We start from the raw sequence: 27852 nt of genomic DNA on the forward strand, positions 1-27852 counted from the left end.
GGTCGTTATGAACAACGGTGATCAGTGACTGGTCGTTATGAACAACGGTGATCAGTGACTGGTCGTTATGAACAACGATGATCAGTGACTGGTCATTGTGAACATGGACTCGTACATTCATAACACAGTCAGGCATTACACACAGGTGGTGAGTCGGCCATACCTCCTCTCTCAACTCGTATAACCAGCAGCTATGATGTGAGCTGAAGTGATGTGAAAAGCGGTGATCAGTGACTGGTCGTTGGGAACAACAGTGATCAGTGACTGGTCGTTATGAACAACGGTGATCAGTGACTGGTCGTTATGAACAACGGTGATCAGTGACTGGTCGTTATGAACAACGGTGATCAGTGACTGGGTCATTGGGAACAACGGTGATCAGTGACTGGTCGTTGGGAACAACGGTGATCAGGGACTGGTCGTTGGGAACAACGGTGATCAGTGACTGGTCGTTAGGAACAACGGTGATCAGTGACTGGTCGTTATGAACAACGGTGATCAGTGACTGGGTCATTGGGAACAACGGTGATCAGTGACTGGTCGTTGGGAACAACGGTGATCAGTGGCTGGTCGTTATGAACAACGGTGATCAGTGACTGGTCGTTGGGAACAACGGTGATCAGGGACTGGTCGTTGGGAACAACGGTGATCAGTGACTGGTCATTAGGAACAACGGTGATCAGTGACTGGTCGTTATGAACAACGGTGATCAGTGACTGGTCGTTGGGAACAATGGTGATCAGTGACTGGTCGTTATGAAGTGATGTGAAAAGCGGTGTCTTGATTTGCACTGATTCTTAACTCTAAGGGACAAATAGCCCCTACAGCATAACACAGTCCCCAGTTTTTTTTTCTCCCCCTTTAATTTGCACCCATGGACAATTTGTCACATGGACACACAACCTATTGAGTCTGTAAGTTATCTCATTTCCCATGCTAATAGATCTCGCCTCCTTCTTGTCCAGCCAGAGATTTCATTTAATCCCCTGCCCTGCTGAACAGAGTGCTACGTGCTTGAGAGGATTATCACTACACACGGTCCAAACCAGCTGTCTAAAGCAATTAGTAAACACTTTGACATGAAGGGGCTGACATTAAATGCTGTCTATGATGAGCTTGAAAAGTAAAATAAGAAACTGAAAATAGTTTAGAAAATAATGAGGACAAATATGTGGAGGGTAGAAAAGAAATGCAAATCAACAAAAAAACCCACATTTTAAACATTTTATTACTACATTATAATCTTTCCAGTAGTTTTATATTAAAATATGCCATTACAGTAAATACAACGACTTCGTCTTCATTCCACCAGCTTGCAGACATGAGTGTGGAATATTTAACACACCAATGCAGGTTTTCAGGAAGCTCCAGTGCATGACTATCACAGCCTTCCTTACTGAACAGGACAGTAGATGAGTGAGTAGACACAAACGGTCTCATAATCCACGCCGTCTTTACTCACTCATCTACTGTCAGCTTCCACACACTGATTGATCTGTGCCTCAAGTATAATGAGTTAAATGGAAATCAGCACTGAAGTGTTCTGGTATAAGCAAACTAGGGGAAAGGATGCAGGTTGTGCTGACGGATGCGTGAGGAGATTTGAATAAAGGAAACAGAAAATACAAGTGCTAAAAATCAAACCAGCCAACCTACTGTTAATTCTAATCAGTGTCTTGTTTTTTTCTTCTTCACATTCAATTCATCCCATTTGCGTTTTACAGGCTTGGGTGTAGAAGTTGTTTTCAGAAGTTTATCGAGGAAATACTTTAGACTTTAGAGCAGTGCTGAAGCTGAAATCTGTGTACATGAAGAAACACTGACTGAGCTTGTCTATAAAAGTGTACACTTCAACTTGGAAAATGTGAAAAGATGAATATTAGACTCTCTATACCGATAAAACAATGCAGCATTCAAGATGACGGTAATGCAAGAAACCTCACGGCCGTGATATGACAGAGAGTCAAATTTATTCCAAGTTGGTCACCATACTTCAGGTGTTGCATCCTCCTCCACTGTAGTTTTAACATCACATGAAGACTCAATATTAAAAGCAGACAACGGCATGCTGCAGGCTAAATATACAAGATGCTGCCAGGCTTCTATTTACAGTGAAGGGACGCCTCAGCTGTCTAAACACTTCCAATCTGATTGTTCGCTCCAAGCCTTCGGGGAGTGAAAGTTGTCAGTTCATCATTACACACACTGTTTACGTCTAGGGAAGTGGTTTGCAAACATTCAGTAAATGTAGTCTCTTTATGCCATCTGTCGTCTGATGGCTATTCTCATGCAGCAGAGTTTTAGTAGTATAACACAAATATTTCTTCTCTTACATACATTTTACATGATTTTCGACACAACATAAAAAATAGACTTCCGGTTGTGACACTAGATCAAGAATCACATTACATCCTGAGCATTAAAACAAATCAATATTCAAAAACCAGTTCAGAAGGTGGAACCAGATTACATCAAATCACTGTACGTGCGTACACCAGTTTAACAAGCTCACTTTGTATTCTTATCTGCTACGACTCCACGATCTAAAAACACCGAGCGCTACAGCTGTTTCAAGCCTTTCTGCATCAGGCTTCGCTTCTTCACGACTGAAGATCAAGTGTCAAATTTAAATTTTTAAAAAATATTTAAACATAAAAACTAAAAAAAAAAAAAGAGAGAGAACTGGTGTTGTTAGATAACGGTTAGTAAACTTTGTGCCAGTCGATTTTACCATCTCACAGCCCTAAAAATATATAATCAAGCACATTTTACATTTTAAATACATGGAAATAACGTCATCTTTTTGTTTCAACATGGCTTACGCAAGTTTCCTCAGACGAGGGAGGATCATCAAGTCAGTTTACAGTTCCACTCTCTCTACTTTCCCCAAGTGCTAAAGGTCAAATCAGGCAAACTTTTGTACAAAGGAATGACTTCAAGAAGAAAAGTCTTCTGCTAAAAATGTTGACTCTTTCATGCAGATATTATGTTTGAGTGAGTACTTAACTTTGCGGTTCTTGGATAGTTTTGGACGCTAAGAGATGCGAAGCTGCGAGGCTGGAAAAATGAGATCTTAAACTTGGAAAAATGATTTGTACCATGATCTGTTCATTGCAAATATACCAGCTAGCAGTAAGGAGTGTTTAAAAATGTATATTTTGCTCTTATCCCCACATTTGCCTTCAGACATTACATCTAATTCGATTACTGATTTGTTCCAGACATGTTTCACAATTAACAAGACTGGCAGGCAACTCTGTATTGCAGAGTTCATACGTTAGGGGACATGCCATGGTTGCTCTTTGTAAAGCTGGTAATTAACGTGTACTATGTTGCCTCTGTGGTTTGGTCCTATGGTTAATGTAAAAGTAAACTGTCTACGTCCACTAGATTACTATGTCCTGCACGATGAGCAGTGCATCACAGCCAGTCTAATGGCTTGAGGTGTATGCCTCATAGTGACGTGTCCTGGTGAATGCTCTGCAGACAGCACAGCAGCTGGTGGTAAGGACTACCGGGGGATGCCACCATCTCAAAAACAGACTGGAAGGATCTGCGGTCCAGCTCCTCGTCAATCTGGTGTCGATAGAAGTCCATGGCTACCAGACAGAACAGGCTAACGTCCACTGTGTCTGCCTTACCCATGCGACTGATCACGTGAGGAAGGCTGGAGGCAAGAGGAGTTAAAGATAAAAACTGTTGACGAAGAAGAACAGGTTTTTAAAATTGACATGCTGACATGCTGATCACAGTTTTGTTGTTCAATGGTCTGTACAGGATTTTGGCCTGATTTTGCTGTTAAGATCTACAGTTTTATATGATGTGCTCACCAGCCGCTGATTTAGTGCCACTGCGACCAAAGAGAGTCTACGACAAAGTTCTGGCAGTGACAGAAATTTTGTATTTAAATCTTAAAGTGTGACCAATAGGAGGATGACAAAGGATCCTACAAATAATTAGGGCAGCTCCGAATGCTGTAGTGAACATGGCCGAACAGAAACTAAACATGCTAATGGACAGAAAAACATGATCCTTATTACCTCAAGCTCACTTTGAGGAATGTATCTGTTTATGTATGCCTATTTTCTGGTTGCACTTAAAGGCCTCATATGCAAGTGTCTTCAAGGTCTGCAAGGTCCTGGAGTGCTCCATTTCTTATTTAATAAGTTAAAAAATGTTTGGACCCCTGAGACTAGCCTGCATAAATGCAGCTGCGTCAACAGCGGCCTCTTACCCAAAACCTCTTGTTATTTCAGACAAGTCCAGTCAGGGTTTACTGTGATGGTAAAAAGCAGCATTGCAGATACAACAATGGAGAAAAAATAAATAGTTGTTATGGGACTGCAATGGGATTGTAATTTATGGGGATTACAATGGGATCACACAGCTAAATAAAACTGAGCACAACCTCACAACCTACATCATTTTACATGAAGCTACTGTAGACTAAAAGTAGTTTTTTTCACTATGGTACGTCATTCACATTTGTCTGTGTGATTTTGAAGATTTATTTTGGTAAAAGGACTGATTAAATGACTCTGAACTTAAGAATTGACCTTTAAATCATAAGTGCACAATGAGTTTGTAAGGACAGCATCCCCCTCAATGCTTTTTTTTTTATACCAATACACCGTCTAGCACTTGAACACTCAACTTTGTAGGAGGACCACGCAGCCACACAGCTTCTCTACAAGAAGAGAATAATAACCAGGAGGAAGTGTGTGAGTACTTATGTGAAACCGTGTTTAAGGATACAGGGCAGATATCCACTGGCTGGTGGAGGCGCTGACAAAAAAACAGGAAAGGCTCCACATTGCCATGGCAACAGGTGTTCTCTGTGTGAAGTTGGAAAGCGAGAGCAGCACCCAGTCTCGCACCATGGAGGACTGACCAGTGGCGTGGAGTGTCTGAAACACCTGGAACAAGGAGCACAAATTATAATAACCGGGCTACACTGATATTGCTGTTAATGTTATAATCGCTTGCTGTCATGGAAAACTAAAGTCACATTATAAGCTTGATGGGTTTTTTTTGGTTAAATTTAATCATTCTGCCTTGATAGTCTACATTTGTATTTGTGAGAGACTCATATTCTGTGAAAAGATCTAGGCCCTGAAATGACCTGAGCACATTGTCAAAATCAATGTTACATTTTCTGGAAAAAAAAAAAAAAAGAAAGAATGAAAATATCAGATTTGTGTTAAATGTATTAAAAAATAATAAAATAAGTCAGATTTTGGGCTTCCTGCCATATTTAGGATGCTGATCACACAAGTGTAGAGAACCAAGCACATAATTTACTTATTAGCTCAAAGCAGAGTTATTGTATTATAAATAACAGAGGAAGTCAGCTTAAATTTAAATGCAATAAAAAACCCACCTTATAAACCACTGTGGCCATAAACTGTGGGTAAGGTTGCTGATTGGACAGAAACTCTCCAATGACTTTGTTCATGACATCCTGCGGTGGAAAAAAGTCATCCAGGAACTGTGGCAGTATCCGTGCCACCACACGTGCTTCACATGGAAAACCTTTACGGATCCTGAATTCGGATATAGGAGTCATCACACAATACATGAGGCAGTTCAGTGAAACTAAAATAAACATTCTACTGGAACATTAATATGCATGAGTTGTATTTGCATACAGTATATACATATATCTTGATCATAAATGTGTCAGTCATACCTGTCAAAAAGAACTGAGACACGCTCCATGGCAACAATAACAGACTCGCTGTCGGGAGCAGTGGGGTCTGCGTCGGCCGGCCGACCAGGACTCCCTCTCTCCTTCCCTGTGGAGGGAAACAAAAAGCTTGCCAATCAGCTTAAGCAAACGTCATCTCTTATTAATAGTGCACAATTCCTCTTTGAACTATTCTGAACTATTGTACTTATTCTTTTCAACACAGAAATCATATTTCATATGTAAATTCATTACATACAACAAAAATGTCCAACACTTAATTGATCTCACTTGTCAATCAAAATAAAAGACTACGTGAAGGGAGTGTGTAGGTGTGTTGTGTGTTAGTCAGGTGTGTTAGTATGAGGGTGGGGGCTGTTCTGTTCGGTTGCAGGATGTTTGTTAGTAGGTGGGTCAGTGGGGGGGTAAAAGTGAGCTGAAATGTGTCCTGCCTTCCTCTCCAGGCACACCTGTGTACATGCAGGTGAGCATGAGACCCAGGGCGGCCATGGCGCGGTGCGGGCTCGGCATGTTCACGCGATCCACGCTCAGCTTCACCAGCGTCTCTGCGTCCATGCGCGACAGCTGCTCGGACAGAAGCAATCGCTCCAGGCCTCGCAGTGCACAGTGGTAGATTACAGATGGAGTAGCCTCCTCACTGGCTGAGAGCATTATGCCACACACCTAGAGAGGGAGAAAGCAACAAATCCATCTGTTTATATAAGCACAACATCTAGTCATTATTTTGAATGTATTAGGCACAGCAACGTATTGCAGAGTTATTGTGTATGCCATGTTTTCCGATGCTGCTACTGAGAGGTCTTCTTTCTCAATCACTCCATATATAGACATCGTTTTCATCCTAGTCAAACCATTCAGTGAGCCCTCATGGCCTGTGAATGGGGGTGCAGACATCCTGGAAGAGTCCAATCTCATCAGGATAGTGATGATTAATCATAGGATAAAGCTGAGCAGTCCAGAAGACCAGGAAAAAGACCAGGTAATTTTTTTTTATTCATCAGCTGTTCGGTTATAGTGAGCCTGTGAAAACTGTAGCCTCAGTTTCCTGTTCTTGGCTGGCAGGAGTGGAACCCAAGGTGGTTTTCTTCTTGATGCTGAGATGCTTTTCTGTTCAACATGCTTGTTGAGTGGTTATTTGAGTTACGTAGCCTTCCTGTCAGCTTGAACCAGTATGGCCGTTCTCTTCTGAACTCTCTCATCAACAAGACATGTCTATCAGCATTGATCCATCCAATAGAATACATCCATTCCTCTCTCCTTCATCTCTACTGTGTAAATTCTCAGTTTGGCCAGTGTCTGCCTTCTTAACAGCACAAAGGAATCAGAAGAGCCATTTTGTTCATTCATATATACATTCATCTATCAGTAAATGAATGTTACAATAAAATTTAATAAAATCTACACTATACGGCCAAAAGTGTGTGACACCAGTACACCCATATGTTGAACATCCCATTAGTCCCCCCTTTACTGTTATACTGACTTCCATTCTTCTGGGAAGGCTTTCCACTAGATTTTGGAATGTGGCTGTGGGGACTCATTCTCATTCAGCCACAAGATCATCAGTGAGGTAGGGAACTGATGTCAGACGAGAAAGCCTGGGGAGCAGTCAGCATTCCACTTCACTCCAAAGAGGTTAAGGTCAGGGCTCTGTGCAGGCCACTCGATTTCTTCCACTCCAACCTTGGCAAACTATGTCTTCATGGAACTTGCTTTGTGCACAGTGACATTGTCATGTTGGAAATTGTAATGCTACAGCATACAAAGACATCCTATATAATTGTGGCAACAGTTTGGGGAAGAATCACGTGTGTGTGATGGCCAGGTGTCCACATAATTTTGGCCATATGGTGTATTTCTCAATGTGTGTATGTCCTTACCTGGACGACTCCTGCATTAAATTCTGGCCCGACATCCAGTGGGTAGTTTTCCATCATGTAGAATGCCACAGCACACATTACTAACACATGCTGCTGATTATGCAGGTTCACACAGCTGAAACACACACACACACAAATTAATTAAGTTGCCATCAACGAATTTAAAATCTAAAGTGTCAATAAGACACAACAGTACAGCTAATAAGGAGCTAATAGCCATGCACTGTGTATATCTCTGCTTTAGGCTCTCAGCACGGTACACAGTGGTACACAGGCTCTGCCATTAGCTGTAACTCCAGGCGGCCAAGATTCAAGAGAACCACGGTCAGCGTGAGGTCTTTTATCTCGAGTGGGAACGAGCTGCTGACTGTTTCCTTCTCATCTCGTATTCCCTTATATGAGACAAATGTGTATACACTGGCTGTAATGATTTATCATCAAGCTGAGCGACTGCAAGTGTGCGTTCCAATCTGATCGCTGTGAGGTCAGAAAGACTGTGAATGTCGTTACTCACTGTCACATCAGGATGGATCGTATTTATTTCAGTGTGCTGCATGGGGAACTTACAACTGGGCACGTTATTCATATGTTATTAGTCACCGAGAACTAGCTCTAAGTTCTGACAGTATGTATTTACCAGAAGTATGTGTGTGTGTGTGTGTGTGTGTGTGTGTGTGTGTGTGTAGTCACTCACTGGGCAATGGCCCGGAGATTGGACAGTACATATTCGCTGACGGTAGGTATCAGTTGGCGCGCCGTGTCATCCAGTAGATCACACTCCAGCACATACAGTACTCCATGCAGTGCTCCAATTCGACTGGGTAGATGAGTGCTCCTCAGTGCCGACTCCAACAGCCGACACACAGGCTCTGCTGTCATCTTATCCTGACACACACACAAACACACACACACACACACACACATTACACCACGATTAAGCAAACACAATGCCTTTACCGAGTCAATCCTACATCACACCCCTGCTGCTACACACACACATTCACTCTCACACACAGACTCACACACACACAGACTCACACACACACAGACTCACACACACACAGACTCACACACACACACAGACTCTTTTTCTCTCACACACACTCTCTCTCTCTCTCACACACACACACACACACACACTCTCTCTCTCTCTCTCTCTCTCTCTCTCTCACACACACACTCACCATGCCCAGCACAGCAGCTGCTTTGCAGATAGCAGGGACAAGATATTGATTGAGGATCTCATCCTCTGGAGGGTGAACCTTTTGCAGCTCCATCAGAGTGGAAAACATCATATCAAACTGATTCCTTTCCGTGAACAGATCAGACACTGCCAACAGCTTGAGACAAACAGCAAGAAAGATAAAATGGACATTAGGAATGTACAGCTATTTGTAATTTAATCACAATCATGATTTTTTGCCTTATCTGTGAATTAAACATTATCGATTAAGATACTGGGGAAGACCTAAGGTTACAATTTGCCTTTGACTGTTAAAAAGCTCTGATTCCTTCCAGAAAACACTAAATGTCTTCTCACAAAAAGCTTTACATGATCCCCATCCCCTTTTTTCAAAAATCATTTACGTGGAGCGTCCACCATACATGTACCTGTGTAAGTTGTTACTACAGAAATGATAACGTATTAGAACAAGCACATTAATATAAACCCGTGATTTGGCTTGCAAATGAATCAACACTTTCTGACCAATCAGACTCAAGAATTCAAAGCTATGTGGTATAATGTTTCTTATCAGAGAAAGATGGTCAACAATTGCACTTTTATTAGGCTACACAGGCAAAACTAAAGATCACCAGGCAATGAAAGCTAGTCTTATAATGCCCACAACTGGATATACATGTATTTATTTATTTATTTAGAGTCTAATTGTGTTTAAAATTAGCATTTAACTCAATCAAGGTGATTAAAGAGCAAATAACTTGTAACGCAACTAAACTGGCTGAATTATTGTTATAAGTAATTATGACATTTATGTTAATCAAAATAAAGTAAAAACAATTTTATTGCATCATCATGAAGCCCTAATGTACAAGAATGGAGAACAGGAATAAAAGACAGAAAATGAGAGAGAAGGACAAGAACTAGCTTCCCCCTCATACAATCAAAGTAAACACACACTCACCGATCTCACCACCTCACTTATAAGCACCACTGGAGTTTTTCTGCTGCTGGGGCTGCCAGGGAGGATCCACTGGCTATAGAGCTCCAGGAGGAACTGGGAGCAAGAGTGGATATCAACCCCAGCTCGGTGCTTTCTGAATGGGGGAGAGGACAGGCAGCACCAGTGTCAGTCTAGAGAAATTCCACGCACAGCTGATGAGTATAGCTGATGAATAATATACTATGCCAGGACCTGCTTTACCCTAGGCTCACAATAACAGGTGACAAGTCGCTAGTGTCACATGTAGTTTGTCTGTTGTAAGTGTATAGCGACCGCTATAATTGTTACTCCTGGGCGTCCATTGTCCAGTGTTTGTTTTAGTTCCGAGTAGCCAAAACGTATAAAATAAGCTAGCTGTACTAGCCACATACACTCCCCAGAGGCACCAATGATATCTGCTACTTCCGTCTAAGCTTTATTTTTCTTCATAATGCCTCTGTACACATTTAATGTTGCAGTACATGAAAGGACATTACACCATTTTTGTGCTAACTGCAAACAGGAATAATGAGTGGGGAACTAAAAAACCACACTTGCCACTGGATTGGTCCGAGGAATCAGCCTAGCCAGTCGTTTGTATTTGTCACTTTACTGCTTCATAATAAACTTGGATAATTAGGTATATGCCTAATTTGCATTGCTTGATGCAATATTGCTTGCTGCTATAGCTGAAATCGTTGACTCATATAGCGCATAGACTTAGAAAATGAACGTGACACTTTGTTGCTTGCTTGTGTGAAGCGAGGTTTAGAAAACATATACAACATATGTAAACTGACTGTAGCTCTGTGTGTGCGCGTGTTTGTGTGTGACTTCACCTGGAGTTAATAGGAGATGTCGGAGGTGAGGCAGTTGCAGGGGCATCAGTTTCATCTTCCTCATCATCTCCCCACTCTTCCTCCCTCAGAGGTGTGATATTATTCCCCAGCCACACAGAGTGAATTGACACCTACAGCAAGCAGCATACAAGCCACTCATTATCAGATCGCCTTTAACAGATGGACAAGATTTATTGCATTGTTGCTAGTTTGTTTTGCATTCTCTAACCTGGCCTAGTTTATAATCCATGTTGCCCATTTCTCTTTCTGTGTTAATCTGCAGGAGGAGTTTCTCATGACTGATTAAAGTGCCTGCAAAAACAGAATAAACAGAGTAAAGTTTGGAAACGGGTTCAGAAAAGGATTTCATCACCTGGACGTATAGGACTGCTTCAGTTCTACCTGCTGATGAAGATGACAATGATGGCACAGGGTCCCAGGCTTGGTAAGGGAAGTGTGTGGCAATATTGTCTCTCTTGGACACCATGGCCTGAATCTCTCTCTCCACTACTCCTCTGATTGCACTCAGCTTACGCCCAAACCTGAGGAAAAAAAAAAAAAAATCTCACAGCTCATTTACTGGTGACTTCAGGCCTCTGATGACATCGTTGAAGTTTTATCTAATTACTGCTAATTAAATTTTCTAATTACTGTTCCCTTTTCCACAGAAATTGCCCTTGTCTTCTTTTAATGTGAGAGATGGATGAATCACCAGCACAGGGGTAAGCAGCTTTTGTGTCTGGGCTTTTAGTTTTTTATTATTATTATTATTATTATTATTTTTAAATCCTATGTTTAAATTTAAAAGTGCTCCCCAGTGGCTGTAACTCCAGAGCACATTTCCAAACCCCACCACCTACTGCACTACACAAATCAGCTGAGGCATTGTTTTTATTAGATGGATTAAACAGTGTGTATGGATCCTTTTCTGAATAAGTAACACACAGGTATGTGGCAAAACTGTCATGTAAGGCTTCTGCTTGCACAGTTATCTATCACTTAAACAAACAGGCAAGGCAGACTTGAATAACATCTTTTAGGTCTGTTTCCTTTAGTCCATATTAATGCACTTAACTAGCTAACTACTTAATTAGCTACAACTCTTTAGCCTAGTCAGTTAGGTTTCTGGGTTTCAAAAGTCATTTACAGTAAAGCCAGCACATAACACAAGTGAATAACTGAATAAGTAAGTCTTAAGAGCAATGATAAAGCCCTAACAATTTCACTCTTGCAGTCCTGGGATCTGATCTTCTGTTCACTAGTTTAGAAGTTTAACCTCAATCATTAGGGCCTTTCGCACCGCTTTAGTTCCAGAACTAAATTTACAGTACTAAAGTACTGGGCGATTTTGCACTATTTTTACACGGCGTTTTAAATCATGGCAGGTGAGGGCGTTTTCGTACGCGTTTGGCCAATCAACGTCTACTTATGTCACGGATAGTACCAGTTGCTAATTTGGTTCTCGAAAAAGACAGTCCGGTACTAAAATCGCACGCAGTTCTGGAGATGCGAAAACGCCAAAAAGTGGATAGTTCCACAATTAGTTCAGGTACTATGAAAAGGTTCCCGTGGTGCGAAAGGCCCTATTGTAAAAGGAAATGCACCTGGTGTCTAATGCTTTGAGGCTCTTGTTGCGCGGCTGCTGTTCCAGGCAGCTGACTGCAGGGTTCCCGGCTGTAGGCAGAGTCATGGCGCTCAGCACCAGGGAGGTGATGGCCTGCACTGCCAACACATTTATCTGCGTCCGCTCCAAATCCTCCTAATACACATAATACATTTTTCAGTATTAGGGTCAGCTGGATCACGATGGAATCAAGTGAAATAGCAAATAGTTCAGTGTACGCTCGATGCTGTCACCTCTTGCTGAGTCTCCTCCTCTTGATCGATCGTGATTGGTTGGGTGACCAGCACCCCTAACAGAGTGGCCCAAGTCTCCTCAAACTGGGTCCTACTGCTCCAGCCTGTATCAGACACACACCAAAACACACCGATCATCACATGAAACAAGCTTTTGATATCATAAGCATGTAATCAGACCACAAACATATCTGTCTCTTTTGTACCGAGAACATTAATGCGGTAGAGGAATTCTCTGAAGACGTCTTTCTCTTGCAGGAACTCGACAGGAATCTCAGGCAGTGCTGTGCCAAACTCCCCACCACGTCTGGGGGACCAGCCCAGCTTCCAGACCTATGACACACACAAAGGCTCACATCTGATTACTAACATACTACACATAAGTGGTGGGAGATATATTCAGTATGCATAAAGGAGAAACAAGAATGCGAGACAGGAAAGTAGGCAACCCAGGCCCTTTAAGGCTGGCTTATATTTTGATGATTGTCAGAAACCCAAAACTGCTCATCACCCTGAGAATACACAGATTTGTTCTGATAGCATCTTTGGCTTTATGAAGTAGGTGGCTTCTGATGGCACCCATTTTAGGGGTTACACATCAATGAGTGTCAGTAATTTCTGGAATTACAACCTTGATTTTTTTTCTATGATTTTTTTATTTGTAACTATTGATTTTCCCCCCACTCCAAATGTATCATCTGTTTTGTGTAGATTCATGATACATAATCCCATTTCAGTTCCAGGTTTACAAAATAGTTTGCATTTTTGAAAACAAATCTTTGAAAGATATTTGAAAGAAAATTTGGAACGATATTGATACAACGATAGTGATAAAGTGATATAAAAATGTGGCTATATGCTATACTATATTTATACTATATGCTATACTGTATTTCACTCACCAGTGGTGGGATGCGTGTGTAGCTGTTGACAAGAGGCAGCCTGGCCAGACTGATGATGACATTCCTAAGGGTAGGAGTAAGGAATGCTGGGATATTGCTGTTTCTGTGGTGGCCAAGAGCCAAAACACTCTGCAGGCTTTCTACTAGCTCAGCCATGATCTCGCAACACTGCTGCTCACAGAGGTCTGAAATAATGATTATAATACAATAATGATTTGGTCTCAATATATGCACAAAAAAGTAAATAAATAAACATGTAAGCTATGATTATTCACTTGTAATTACTTGGGCCCATCCCTAGTGCCTGCTACAAAGTGAGCTCTGTTAGCATGTGTGTGCGTGTGCGTGTGTGTATATGTAAAACTCACTGCCTTTTGCTGAATCCACCTGGTCCTCCTCAGAGTCTCGGTCAGCGTGTGTCTTTCTCTCAGGCCTTACCAGTTGATCACCTGGACCAACTGTGACTGCATGAAATACACACCCAAAGCAAACCCTTCAGCTTCATACATCCTATATAACTAGTTATGTACATGTTTGAAGTTTGCCACCCTTCTACTCACACATACCTGCGTAGATTATCAGGTGGATGCAGTGGATAATGGAGCAGGTGTGAGTGAGGTAGGTTCGAGAGGCAAAGTCTGTCCACACTGACGGTTGCTGCAGGGCCAAACACAGGCAGGACACACTCATCTGCACATCTACACTGAGAGGTAACTGGTCCTGTAGCAAACGCCATGTCACCAGCTACAGACAGAAAGAGAGAGTGTCAGGATCTCCAGATTTTCTTACTGGGGGTCAGGTAGAGAAAAAGAATGGATCACCAACCACAGACTACGAGTAATAACAAAAAATACATAATTGTAGGCAAATAATTATCACCATTAGACTTTCTTTTTATTTGGTTATCAACCTTAGAACATAATAACTACTATGAAGAACTGAGTATCTACTAGAAAACAAATGCATGTAGTTAAAAGAGTGAGGAATGTAAGTCTACATCCAAAGATAGGTGCAGTTTTTAATGCTAACATTACTGCACCTACAAAATTAACATCATTAATAGAGTGAAGAGGGTAAAGAGGTGATCAAGAGTTGATGCGGAGGTGGGCAATATGTCAAAAATGTCACAAGACATTTCTACAATACAATACAAACTGTAGCCAGGAAAATTGTAGTGCTGCAATTAAAAAACATAAACCTTTAAAAAACTGTGTCTACAAAAATAAATCAACAATGAAAAGGAGGGAGGAATTTAAAAAATGATAATTTTTAACAATTCAATTCATTAATATATATTAAGAAAATATTAACATCTAAATCAGATGCTTTTATAGTGTTTAATTGTTATAGTTTTAAAATGTCAAGAAATCACGATACCAGCAAGATCACAGAATAGTGTCTTGTCACATAATTTATGATGATATCGATACTATATTGTTATATTGCCTAGCTCTAGGTGATCTGTTTTTAGATTGTGATTTATGCTTTAGTGACATGCACTGATTAAACCAGAAACAACTTGCTTTTAACTTTCAGTGTGGGCCAACATTGATTTAATTTGATATATAATTAATAATTGTAGCAGGCCATTCATTGGACACTCTAATGCAAATTGTGTGTGTGAGTGTGTGTGTGTGTGTGTGTGTGTGTGTGTGTGTATATACCTCTATGACCAGGGTGGTGAAGGAAGTGATCAGGTGCTCGGTGGCTGGAGGGATCTGTAGAGCCGAGGGTAGTTTGGGCAGAGACAGAAGGTACCGACTCAGTGCACTACACACACTCATCACTTTCTGGTAAAAGCCCACCTCACCTGCAATGTATAGGCATAGACATACATTTTTAATAGAAATAAAATGTAACAAAATAATTAAATATTTTGTAAATAATAAATAATAAACACTACTCTTCTTCTGGCAACAGAGGCTGACAAGAAAATCCTAGCACACGCAGATTAAAAACACAATTTTACCACAAAAAAATCTTATCTCAAATTATTTATCCATATATGGATAAATAAATTGAAAGACAAAGCAGCAATAGGTTCATGGCTCATAAATTCATTAGTCAAAGTTCACCTAGCTAAAGTCGTCACAATATGAAAAACACGTGTGAGAAGCGCACGCCTCTTTCAGGGCCCATATGTGACCTTCAATGAACTGGATTTTCCACCGAGCAAATTTTATCTGCATTTGGCATGACCGCTGCTTTAGCTGAGAAAGCAGAAAAGCGTAGGTTTCAGGTGTCTCCTGTATCACCGTAGGAAGAGGTTAAAAATCATAAATGCTACAGCTAAACTGAAGATCGTGGGCCATAGAACTGGCACCTAGTCAAAAAACCAGATCACAAGTAGTCAGTGGAGACACATTTTAAACCCATGAAAATACCAGGTCTGAGCATCTATAAATCTCGTCTGTTAACACCGCGTATAAACAGGGCCATTTACAAGCTGGATCACTCACCATATACACCGCTAAGTGCGTTCCAGTAAGAAGAGTCCGTGTTGGGTTGTGAAGAGAGGAGGAATGGCTGATGAGGGGAGGGGAGCAGTGCTGTGATGCTTGCCAACTGCTCAAAAATCACCTGGAGTGTGGTCTCAAAAAGAACCGCTCCCTGATCTCTGCACAGCCTCTGCAGGCCAACACTCAAACATGGAGCCAGCAGGCACAGATTAAAATCCTGAGACAGAGACACAAACAGAAGGGCTGAAGAGAGTGAGGTACCAAATTAGTACCAGAGATACGATAGTACCCTGAAATGTACTGCTAACAAAGAAGGCAATACAAAAGCTGCTAAGTTGCTTTTTGCATGTTTCTGTACAGGAAACGTCAAACATGAGCGTCAACGTATTCCTTATACAGGTTTATGATGAGTACCTTGCAGGACATGATGGCGGTTAAGTCAGACTGGGGTAGTTTGGTTAGCAGGTCAGTTGTCTCATATAGAGATCCTTCACCTCTCACACAGCACTGGGATTTCACCAGAGCAACATACCAATCCTGTAACACACAAGCCATACAAGCACACACACACACACACACACACACACACACACACACAAAATTATGTACTGTATGTGTTATGCAAGGAATAAAACACTTGGGACCAGCATAAATGTGAATATAAAAACACACACGCTCATCCCATATCGTTCAATGTTATATCTAATGATGTGGAACATCCATGAGGGAAATTTGTTCCTGTTTTCACTTACGTTATAACAGATATAAACTGCTCTTATGGAGAAATTGGAACACACAAAGTCCTCTGTCCTGAAGACTCTCTCATGGTGGAAACCTACTGACTGTTACAGCTCTGATACTGCAAACTCCTTCCATGAATGTTAAATAAACGTGAAGAGAAAGCTTCACCATGTTAACAATTATACGTCTTTGTTAACTAACACATTTTTGTTAGATCCATTTATTTTTAGTTTACGTAGAGTGTCCAACATACAAGTCCCTGTGACCATGTTGTTGCTACAGAAACGATAATGTATTAGAACGAGTGCATTATCATAAACCTGTAATTTGAATTATGGCCTGTCTGAGCTGCTGTTATAGAAAATGAATAAACACCTTCTGACCAATCAGATTTGAGAATTCAACAGTGCTGTGGTATAAAAATACACAAAAAGACAATAAAACAACCAGGTCAATGTTATGAACCCTGTGATGAATCTCACCTTACTGGCCGTGACACTCTCTGGGGCAGGGGGTGGATTCCCGTCCAGCGGGTGTGATGTAATGGGAGGGGAGGGGCTTGTGGTTTCCTCTGCAACGGTGGCTCTAAACCTGTCCAACAGGGAATAGAACCTCTGATGCCTGTGAAGAGGAAAGCAAAAAACAGTTTTTAATCAACAGCAGAGTCTTCACTTCCATCTACATGAGTCTCACACTACAGTAAATGAATAATTAAGTGCATGGGGACATGAGCAAACACCACAGGAAATCACAAAACGTAGAATTACCTCTGAGCAAGGCCGCTGGTCTGGAGGTACTGCTGGATCCTGTCCAGCTCCTCCACTGGCAACTGAGCTATGCTATTCTACAGAGGAAAAAGAGAGAAGGCAGAGAGAAGGTTTTCATACAAACAAACGTAAGTCATGGTTCTTCTGTAAGAGCTTATAATCCCATTATTCCCATTGATAAGTGGCATTTTTCCATTTAGTACAGGAAATATAACAGCATTTTCTATAGCTTCGGTCAGACTGCAAGTCTACATGCTCAATTCCGAGAAGAGATCAATATCAGCTTGTTTCTTTTATCTGTAATTCATGTAATTATTGTTAACATTGCCGATCCACACAACAGAATTATGTTAAACAGTGGCATTAAGAAAAACTTCACTTTGTTTGAGGCAGAGTATAGAGATGAGGCGGTGAGAGAGTTGAACATACTAAAGGATTAAAGCGCTGCTGCATCACTGTCTTTAAGTAGAGGGTAACAGTGCAGTAATAGTTCTTGACAGGAGATCACATCATCTGAGAATTTAATATCTGAAACAAGTCTACTGTACTGAAAAGCAGTCTGTAAAATCTAGTCAGAGTGTGTAGCTCATTGCTATGGTAACAATGGAGCAATGACTCAAGTCAACGGACATAAATACTGTGTGATTTGACAAAACGCTTTAGCCAAAATTAGGACAAAGCCTGTTCAGATTGAGGTTGTCTTGCCACATACCTGATCTGTACTGGATTTCAGTATCACATATGAAAGTAGCCCAAATTTTAAAAATGTCAGATTCAATGTGAATTTTGCTGTTCACACTCAGAGAAAAAGATAAACCTGCATCACATATGAGGATAAATCAGATTTGGACTTCTTTTGCCTTCAAGAATATAGCCTATAGACAATATATAAATATTATAGACAAAATAAATCAAGTTCTTTGCTTTTTGCTGTACAGCTCAACATAAACACACATTTAGAAAAATATACACTATCAAATATTTATGAACTTTCTCCCATGGCATTTGCTTCCATGTTCCAGAGTATAAAAGTATCATTTAAACTGCTGTATATAATGTCAGGTGTGTGTGTGTGTGTGTGTGTGTGTGTTTGTGTATGTAACCTGTAAAGTCTCAGCAAGCAGCATTTCCACACGTCTGCAGGCAAGTGTGTCCACCATGCGGGCCAGCACACGGAAGGGTGTGTTCAACAACTTGTCCACATATAGCATGAGCAGAGCTCCGGACTGGCTGAGGTGAATTCCCTCCAGACACTGCAGAGTCTTCTTCAGCATCACCGGCTATACAGAAACAGAGGAAGTAGATAAAGAGTGCACGAGAGAGAGAGAGAGAGAGAGAGAGCTCATTACTGGATGTGTTTTGAGCACAGCAAAAAACACTGGAAAGTCTCACTACCACACTGATGTCTCACTGCAACACTTAATGGATAAAGATTGGACAACCTAAATAAAGAAGTCACTGGCTGTGGGGTGTGTGTTTGTGTGACGTACAGTAGAGAGATTGTCACAGCGGGACTGGATGGCCTGAATGAAGAGGCCGCTGGCTGCAGAATTGCGATGCACTGCACTGATGAAGTCCTGCACGGGCGGTTCATGCGACAGACTGATCAAATCCCTCACATGGTTCACCGTCAGCCATGTCAGATGTTCCGAATCATGCAGGTTCTGACACTGGGATACACCGGGAGAGAGAATTTATGAGTAAGAGCAGTAGAGTGTAAGTGAGACGATTAGCAATAAGAATGTAGAGGAATTGAGTGTGAAAGAAAACCTCGGAGAAAGACTGAAGAAGAGAGAAAGTTACATTACACTATATTTTAAAGTTAGAAACTGTACAACTCAAGCTGCTAGATACTACTTTGTCTGAATTAACCCATGTTGGTTATGATAAAATGAGTTTCCCTTAAATGATTTTTAGTGTGCGGACTGGTCAATGTGTTAAAATTGTCATTACAGTGATTTTTGCAGAATTCTTTTAAGAAACAGAAAAAAAGAAAAAAAAGCTGGAAAACTCATTTAAAAAACTAAATTTAAGTAATATAACATACAAAGACAACTAATAAGCGTTATTGTGTCATAGAAAATAATGCAGATTATATGACAGTTAAAAATTACACCAGTTTATGAGAGGAAAGGAAGATGGGAATGCAAGTTTGGGGAAGCTTCAGACTGGTAGACGCTTCTATGCTTTTTTTTTCTTAAAACCTCCAAAATAAATTTTGGGTAACTTTAGGGTTTTTAGGCATATTCAGTTCTTTGTCCATTTGTATTGAACCCTGGTGTGTTTTCTCCATCTGTGCGGTTTGTTTATACAGGTGAGAAAACAGCAATCGCACTCTGTAACACTCTGTAACATTTTTTTTTTTGTAGACGTGAGCTGCTACACTGAGCCAAACAACAGACCCGGGGGACCCCAGTAATGTGATCTGTTATGGATATTTGGAACAACAGACAAAAAGAGAAAATAAACACTGGATGACAAATGCTATAAACTAATTATTACTATTTATTTAGTACCAGCTCCGTGTCCCCTGTGCTTGGGTGATGTTTTATTTAGGTTTTATTTAGCTTTTGTGCTACCGTATTTCTGATCAGTGAATGAATTAATTTTATGAGTATGTTTCCAGCCCTACATTTTTGATTTCGGACACAACAAAGCACTAACTTGATGAGGAAGGACCCTTAAACTGCCTCAAGCTGTAAAACTCAGTCAAATAAGGCTCACCACATAGTCACAGAAGAGAATAAGCGCTCCTCGGCGAACAATTTCTCTGTTACACATGGCCTGTTTTCCCTCAGGCCGCTGCTCCTCATCCTCTCCAGACGAGTGAGGGCTCAGCAACTTAGTGCTGGATAAACTGTGTCTCCTAGAGACAAAAAAGGATTTAGAAATTGAAATTTAGATTTAGAAAAACTCAAGGACTTATGACATGATTACACAGATAGATTTGCTCAATTTTTGTAGCATCATTTGGATCTTAATATTAGAAAAAACCTATAACCCAATTAATCTGTATTTAAACCGTATTTGAAAGATCAGCATACCTGGGGGTTTGGTGCACTTCGGACCACCAGGTGTAGTTAGTGTAGTTGATGATGAGAAGCACCTGGCACCAGAGAAGCACCAGGGAGGGGTGTGTGGTGATGAGCTGCACCACCAGGCCATTAAGCCCTTCCAGGGTGTAGAAATTTCCCGCCTCAGCCCCCTCCACCTTGAGCAGCCGGCTGCCTGCAGCCGTGATGCGCCGGAACATTCCTGAACACAGCATGTACAACGTGATGCAAGCGAAGATTGCAGGACAAATCTTGCCTTGCAATACAGAATAAATCAAATATGAAACAGGAAACTGAAAAATGTGAATAAGATACGAGCTCGTTATATACCCGATTTGAAGATGTGGATGAGACACATGAGGAGCGTGCCCAACTGCTGGCAGTAGAATGTGTGTTGCTGCTCAGTCATATCCACTTTCACCTGCTTCCTGGAGATTTCATCCAACAACACACCTACCAACTGCAGAAGAAATCTGAGAGAGCGAGGCGGGGAGAGATGAAGGAAAATCAGAGGAGTTTTTCCAAACATTCTCCAAAAAAAGTTTTCTTAAAAAAAGCAGTCTCACCTGGCGAATGTCTCTTCAGGCAGAAAGCGCTGTGGCTCTCCACTGGTCTCTACATCAGAGGTGGGCGGGGCAGTTGGAGAAGAAGAATCGTTGTTGTGAAGATGGCAGATGGCGGAACATGACAGAAGGTACGGAGACAGAGACAGCTCCTGAATGCGACACAGAATGATGTCCTCTGTTGACTGGGAGATCAACACGCGCAAGATGGCCAGAATCCCAGACACCCACAACTGCACCGTGCCAACTGACACCTACAGCAAAAGAACAAAAGAACATCATGGATACAGACAGAACTCAGGTAATGACAAGCAAGAAATGCCAAAACATAACAATGAATTCAGGCATAAAATCTACAGATGACATACGATAGACGTAACATATAAAGATATGATATACAATAGATATTTGATAGAACACTTGATGCCTGACAAATGATTTAATTTGGGACAAATTATATATTTGTACAGAAGACGTAATTGGACAATAAAGCAGATGATTAGCAAAGCAGTAGATATACAAATGATAACAACACAAACAATAGAGCTAAAGCTACAGAATTTGTATGTATTTATTTCAATAAAATAGTATTCTAATAGATATAAATATTAGAATTCTAATTATGTGTCACAAATTCGGCATTAAGGTGTATAGAAAACAATGTAATCCTTTTAAATTTCATTGATACAGCATTTTTTGCTTGGTTTACACGTTTACACAAATTATAAAATTCTATTTCATTATAACTACCTGATTTCTCAATTATTTGCTAATTAATTAATTAAATTAGCTTAAATCACATATTCTGTATATATGCACTTTTGTTTGTTAGCGTCTATGTGTAAAACATTCAGTCAGTCTGTGTGTCTGTCAGTCTGTCTATCTATCCTTCCGTCTGTCTATGTTTCTGTTTATGTCTGCATGCATATTTATGTACATAGGTATATATGTATGTATGTATCTATCTCTCTGCACACAACACGATTATTTATCTATCTATTTGCAAGTGAAATTAAATAAAAGTGGGTAACATAAATACGAAAATGAAAACAGTCACGATGATGAAAAGTGATGACAGGCTGTTGGTTAACGTGGTTATGTGTAACTGAGCACTCTGACCATTGTAGAAGGTGTGACGAACATGCTCTTCAGCAGCATGTCTACTGGTCTCAATGAAGATGGTGCCACCGTCTCAAAGAGTGTGTTCAGCACTCCCAAAGCTTCAGGAGAATCCAGGTGCATCTGTAATATGCACATAAACACATGCACACATATACTCTTTACAGATGTGTCACTAATAAATCATTAATGGACAGTTATACTGCTAAGCAACAATGTCTTACCTGCTGTTTACCAATCATGGGCAGGATTATGTCAGCAATCTGCCGTGACAGCCTCTTCCATTTATCTTCATTCTCCTTATGACACTGCTGCAGGACCAGGATAAACATCTCTAACACCTACACACACACACACACACACACACACACACACACACACACACACACACACACACACAATGCCTTCATTAAAACACAGTTCAGCGCATCACAGCAGTGAATAATGCAGACACTCTAGAGTGCAGTGCTACCTGGTGATGCTGTATAAGGCGTAGCAGCATGGACACCACCACCTCTTTCTGAGTCTCCAGCTCTTTGCCTGCATCAGCCTTATTGGAGCCTCGCAGCACAAAAAGATCATGCACTATGGGCTGCAGGGCCGGGATTGCTGAGAAGCAATGCAAACACAGTAAAGTTCAAAACAACTCACAGCAACTCTTTCAAGGTTTTATCAATAAAACATTCTGCATTCATTTCATCAATGATACAATAAGACATTTTGGCAAGTGGTTTGTTCCAGGGGAGGTATCACGCACCGTGGGTGACCGCTTTTCTGCCGCTAGCCATGATGCCATCACACAGCTGAATAATCTTTGGAATGCTGATAATCTGTTTGGAGTGATAACGCTCATAGGACAGCAGCACCAGAAAGAAGAAAATATTGGGAATGATTGCCTCGGAATCCCTGTGACAGTGAGAGAGAAATGAAGAGACAAGGTAATGAGGCACGCATTAATAATAGACCAGAGGATCTTGGTAAGTAAGAAGATACAACCATCTTCATCAACAGGGTGCTTGTACACCAGGGAAATATTTCCAAAAAAAAAAAAAAAAAGCAGTAACCTTGTTTTAGTTGAAGCTTACATAGGTATAAGAAGTACATAGCACTGTTAATATTCCTAAATGTAGGTGTGCATTTATTCAGCCACTACAGCTTACCTGAACTGCCCCACCTCAATGTATTCAAACTGCTTCAGCACAAAACCAATGAACACCTGAAACACACAATGCAGTACATGTTAACAAAATTTGGGCGAAATCTACTTTTAAGCATCATAGCTTTGTTGTTACAAATGGGGATGATTTTAATTAATTTACACTCTCAGATTCAGTAGTTACAGGCTGTCTGTTGCACAAGCCTGGATTTGACGAAACAGTTCAGCCAAAAATAAAAACTTGCACAATTTCCTTCTTACCCCAATTGCCCTTATGTTTGGCACTTGATGTTTGCTTTTTTTTTTAGTGCTGCACTGGAGACTAATGTTATTATTTGGCTAAAGCTCAGCCTCATTGGAGCCACACAGCACAAAAACATGGTCTGCAAGGCAGGGATTGCTGAAAAGCAATACAAACTCAAATCATAAACGCAGCTGTTTTGTCTCTTACTGTTACTCAGAACAACTAAGAAAGATCCTAATGTTTTATCAATAAAACATTTCACAATCATTTGCACAATTTTCATCTTGATCAGCCAAGACATGTTTGGTACCTGACATTTGTTTTGTTCTGTTTTTTTGTACTGCTCTAGAAAGTCCTAAAGTAAGCATATAGATACCAATTTGGGCAATGTATAAATTGCATGTCTACATAAAACTTTACATTACATTACACATAATTTAGTTTCAAATGTAGGTTACACTGTCAAATTTATAAGTTACTTACTTTGATCAAATATATTTGGGATAAGTGGAAAAATGTGCCTAACAATTTTATTAGCAGGCACTAGTGGACCTGGACCTTTGATCTGATTCAGGGTTAAGTACTTTTAATACGTTTCAGTACTTTGGATGAAGCTGTGTGACTTACCTGGTCAGAATCGAGCAGGCAGTAGTTGACTCGGAGCTGTACTAGCTGAGCGAGCAGGTCCAGCACTTGCCTCTGCAGGGCCACACAGGTGCTGGTGGTGTACTGCTTCAGCGCTTTGATCACCAGAGGCTCAAACAGACGGATGTGGTTGTGGATAGCATTCTGAAACACACACATGATGCAATAAGTCAGCCATGCATCAAAACATTTTATGGATAGAAATATATACTGACATCTAACAGCCCAATCCATTAATCAAATAAACCCAGTTAATCAAACAAATACAAATATGAGCACCAGTAGACTATAAAAGGCAATTATAATGTAGAATTTAACTTTGTGTGTGTGTGTGTGTGTGTGTGTGTGTGTGTGTGTGTGTGTTTTGGGGTATGGTTAGGGAAAACCCCTTGGATGTCGCTGTGGCTGAAGCCTACTGGTTTTGAACAAAACTGTTTCTTCCTGCCTACAACATTTTCTGACACCTTGACTTTAAAAACTAAAAATGTATTTCACCAAAACGTTCTAATTTTCACTAGGCAATCTTAGTGCCAGTTTAAAAAACTTTGAATATTTAATATTCAAGATTCTGTACCATTTCTAGGTCCCCATGTAAATGCTAGCATATTTGTGATATTGACCATGTTAACTGCTTTGTACAGAAGGTCAGATTTTCCTCATGCCTAATCTCTTCTATTAAAGCATACTTTCAGATGATTCTCCCATGGATTTGATCTAAAAATGGATCGCAAACACATGGAGGCCCATGCCAGCTTGAGGGCACACTGTTATTAAAGCAAGAAGGGGAAATACCAAAAACTAAGAAATTCATGTAAATTAGGGCTGCAGGATATTGAAGAAAAATGCAATATGCAATAACTATGAGGCACGAAATAATGCGATATGAGGCATGATAAATATTACATTTATGACATAACCAGCATACATTTTTCATGCTCTTCTGCAGAAAAGAGAGCATTCTCTGCTATCTGCATCGCTCTAAAACTCTGACTTTTCGTAACTTTTTGAAGTATTAAAATCATTCAATCATCAAGCTCTTGCGATATGCATATTTACATTTACATTAATTTCAATATATTGTGCAGCCCTAATGTAAATATTTCTAAAGTTGTTGTCAGTAATATAATTTGTATTGTCTAAAGATGTATAAAGTCACTATAAAGATGCATTTTAATTCCAATTTTAAAAAAGCTGTTATATATGTTACAAAATTTGAGATTATTGTGTTAATCTAAACACTTATCATTATTACCTATGAGATCATCTCATGGACTAACTAAAAAATCTCATAAAATTAAACAGCCTTGAGCACAGGAGGCTGAGAAATAAGAAAATCTTACAATCTCTGAGCTTCTTTACCTTGTCTCCTCGATGACGTGTCACATTAGTGATGCTTGACCTCAGCTGATTGGACACTTTCTGCATTACATCAAACCACCTGCAGGAGTGCACATACAACACTATCTCTTACATAAAGTTCTACGAAAGCATGGGAATCCTTACATGTGTCTTTACTCAGGTGCCTTTACTCACCCTGATGCATCTTGCTCATGTTCAGCCTGCACCATGTTCCTTAAACTGGCGTCTGCAAGAGCCTGGGTGAAGTGTGTATACGGTGCCATGAAGCAATAATGATAGAGGCCTGGTCGCAGGCTGGACGAGCCCAGACGGAGGGCCTTCCCCTGGGAGCGGCACGGGTGCGAGGAGGTCCCGTCGTACTGAGAGGCTAGGTTAGTCCCAAACAGGGTCTTAAGCAGCTGAGAGAGAAACAGTAAGGCTCAGTAGAATATTGCAGTGCTTTCTCATGTTACAGTTAGAGATGTGCATGTGTGAGTGTGAAGGTGTGAGCATGTGACACACCTGTTGGACACACACTGTGGCTAGAGTGGGTTCCCGTGAGAAACAGGACTTTAGATAACCCAGGATTTCCTCCACGCACTGAATGCAAAACACAGAGGATGGACTCTCATTCTCTTTATCCATATAAACACATTACAATATACACAGAAACAAATAAGGAATAAAACACGTGACGTGATGTTACAAGAAAATAATCAACGACAGGTTGGTATGAACCAGAGTTTCTGGTACCACCCTTAAATATCAGCACGTCATAAAGTGTTCTATTCCTCTTTTACCACAGCAATTTGCAAACAATTACAACTTACATTTATTATAGAATGACATGACACATTTTATCTATTTATAGTTACATTTAATGTTTTGGAACGCCCATGAAACAAGTTAGCTCGTAGTATGTAATAACAGCTATATACAGGCGCTCTCTAGAAATTAATAAGACAGATAGATGTGGCTGGTCATGTTATCGAGAACCTGCAAAACGCAATATCCCTCGGTCCAGACTTTCCAAAAAACTTAAAGGAACAGCATTATCTATGGCGTACAAAGCACTGACAATGGAGACTCCTTCCGTTTATGTTTAAATAAAAATCTCCTCATAGAGAAAAGGAAATCTCCTCTTAGAAAGCTTCAATATATCAATAATTATGTTTTCTTCATTAAATAACAAGTTTTAATGTTTGTTATTAGAATTAGACTACATGGTATGTCCAACATACACATCTCTGTGAATTAGTAGTTACTATAGAAACAATAACTTATTAGAATGAGCATATTAATATAAAACTGTGATTTGCCTTGCAACTGGTACTATTGTCAGAGCTGCTGTTATGATTTATAAATTAATCATCACCTTTTGGCTAATCAGATTCCAGTATTAAATAATAACCAGTGCTAAAAGAATATTCCAGCAGTTCTTCTCTTCAGCCTAATCTCCATCTGTCACATCTGTAATATATGTGCAGTTTCCTAGACTGAATAAAGAATGGAAGTCTAAGGGCAATTGTTGGGGAAGTAAATAATCATTTATGTGAAACACCAGTTTAGGTGTTTGTAAAATTAGTCCTTTCTGACTTTTTGAGGAAGGGCTTTGTAGTTATCTGGCACCATGTACACCAGTTTTCGGATAATTTGCACAGAAGCTTAGGGAAGGCATAAGTACCCTGAATTATATTTCACTGTATTGTTATAGTAACAACAAGCTGAATAAACTCATGAACAGCTTTAGTAAGAAAGTTTCTCTCATCTGTTTCATCCTTCATTGTAATTTAAACAGTTATTGACAGAGATCAACAACTACCCCAGACTTTCATTATTTAAGTGAGTTTTGAGCAAATTAATTTTACGTTCTTTTCCCTTTACAGGGAAATGCGTCAAAATTCTTGTCTGCAGACGCAGATGAGGTTGAGGTTAGAGATTATTTTGAAAAGTGCTGGCATATTCCAACAAGCAAAGTAATTACATAAACGTCACACATTCAGTCATACTTTGCCAATGTCGTGCAGTGTGGCCAGCTCCAACAGCTGGGACAGAACATCGAGCGCAGACCGCAGGAAGCTGCCAAATTTCTCACTGGTGCTGTGGAGGTCGAGTGTTACCTTGAAAACACCCACAAAGTCAGACATGACAAACTACCCATTACAAGATTTTTCATTTATTTGTTTATAATGCACAGACGTCCTTCTGAGGTCATACAACCTTCAGATGAAATAACCAGACGTCAGACACTAAGCTGTCTCACTTTGTAGTTGGCATGAGTGGCCTTGAGCACGTCGTAAAGCTTCAGATAAGGAGGCAGGTGATAAAAGCTGCCCACAGAGGTGGATTTGCTTGCAGGGGCTGTGCCTGTGCTGTCCGCTGGTCTGCCTGTTTAAAAACAGAGAATGTTCCAAGAATTA

At 40.4% G+C, this 27852-nt stretch overlaps 1 protein-coding gene across 6 annotated transcripts in view; it reads right to left on the reverse strand.

Annotated features, from left to right (window-relative positions):
• Window positions 1-1210: 1210 nt before the first annotated feature.
• Window positions 1211-27852, reverse strand: part of htt (huntingtin) — a 50305-nt gene continuing 23663 nt past the window's right edge. For 4 of the 6 annotated variants that reach the window (XM_053232557.1, XM_053232559.1, XM_026933683.3 and 1 more), the window contains 40 exons: window positions 27696-27820; window positions 27442-27552; window positions 25955-26032; window positions 25628-25851; window positions 25454-25532; window positions 24077-24238; window positions 23210-23265; window positions 22807-22955; window positions 22522-22658; window positions 22274-22390; window positions 22050-22172; window positions 20934-21184; window positions 20698-20840; window positions 20359-20569; window positions 20039-20180; window positions 18805-18984; window positions 18418-18594; window positions 17315-17391; window positions 17030-17168; window positions 16221-16343; window positions 15807-16023; window positions 15012-15157; window positions 13914-14091; window positions 13716-13811; window positions 13348-13532; window positions 12652-12778; window positions 12446-12549; window positions 12193-12347; window positions 10991-11130; window positions 10818-10900; window positions 10589-10719; window positions 9732-9864; window positions 8772-8927; window positions 8282-8472; window positions 7588-7702; window positions 6139-6370; window positions 5690-5795; window positions 5381-5543; window positions 4756-4916; window positions 1211-3667 (listed from right to left, as the gene is read on the reverse strand). In XM_053232557.1, coding sequence (XP_053088532.1) covers window positions 3454-3667; window positions 4756-4916; window positions 5381-5543; window positions 5690-5795; window positions 6139-6370; window positions 7588-7702; window positions 8282-8472; window positions 8772-8927; window positions 9732-9864; window positions 10589-10719; window positions 10818-10900; window positions 10991-11130; window positions 12193-12347; window positions 12446-12549; window positions 12652-12778; window positions 13348-13532; window positions 13716-13811; window positions 13914-14091; window positions 15012-15157; window positions 15807-16023; window positions 16221-16343; window positions 17030-17168; window positions 17315-17391; window positions 18418-18594; window positions 18805-18984; window positions 20039-20180; window positions 20359-20569; window positions 20698-20840; window positions 20934-21184; window positions 22050-22172; window positions 22274-22390; window positions 22522-22658; window positions 22807-22955; window positions 23210-23265; window positions 24077-24238; window positions 25454-25532; window positions 25628-25851; window positions 25955-26032; window positions 27442-27552; window positions 27696-27820 — 5837 coding nt within the window. In that variant the 3' untranslated portion in view covers window positions 1211-3453. The remainder of the gene's footprint in view (window positions 3668-4755; window positions 4917-5380; window positions 5544-5689; window positions 5796-6138; window positions 6371-7587; window positions 7703-8281; window positions 8473-8771; window positions 8928-9731; window positions 9865-10588; window positions 10720-10817; window positions 10901-10990; window positions 11131-12192; window positions 12348-12445; window positions 12550-12651; window positions 12779-13347; window positions 13533-13715; window positions 13812-13913; window positions 14092-15011; window positions 15158-15806; window positions 16024-16220; window positions 16344-17029; window positions 17169-17314; window positions 17392-18417; window positions 18595-18804; window positions 18985-20038; window positions 20181-20358; window positions 20570-20697; window positions 20841-20933; window positions 21185-22049; window positions 22173-22273; window positions 22391-22521; window positions 22659-22806; window positions 22956-23209; window positions 23266-24076; window positions 24239-25453; window positions 25533-25627; window positions 25852-25954; window positions 26033-27441; window positions 27553-27695; window positions 27821-27852) is intronic. The other 2 variants (XM_053232558.1, XM_026933693.3) reach the window with 1 other exon arrangement.

The sequence above is a fragment of the Pangasianodon hypophthalmus genome, chromosome 3 (assembly GCF_027358585.1).
Source record: "Pangasianodon hypophthalmus isolate fPanHyp1 chromosome 3, fPanHyp1.pri, whole genome shotgun sequence".
In the NCBI taxonomy this organism is placed as follows: Eukaryota; Metazoa; Chordata; class Actinopteri; order Siluriformes; family Pangasiidae; genus Pangasianodon; species Pangasianodon hypophthalmus.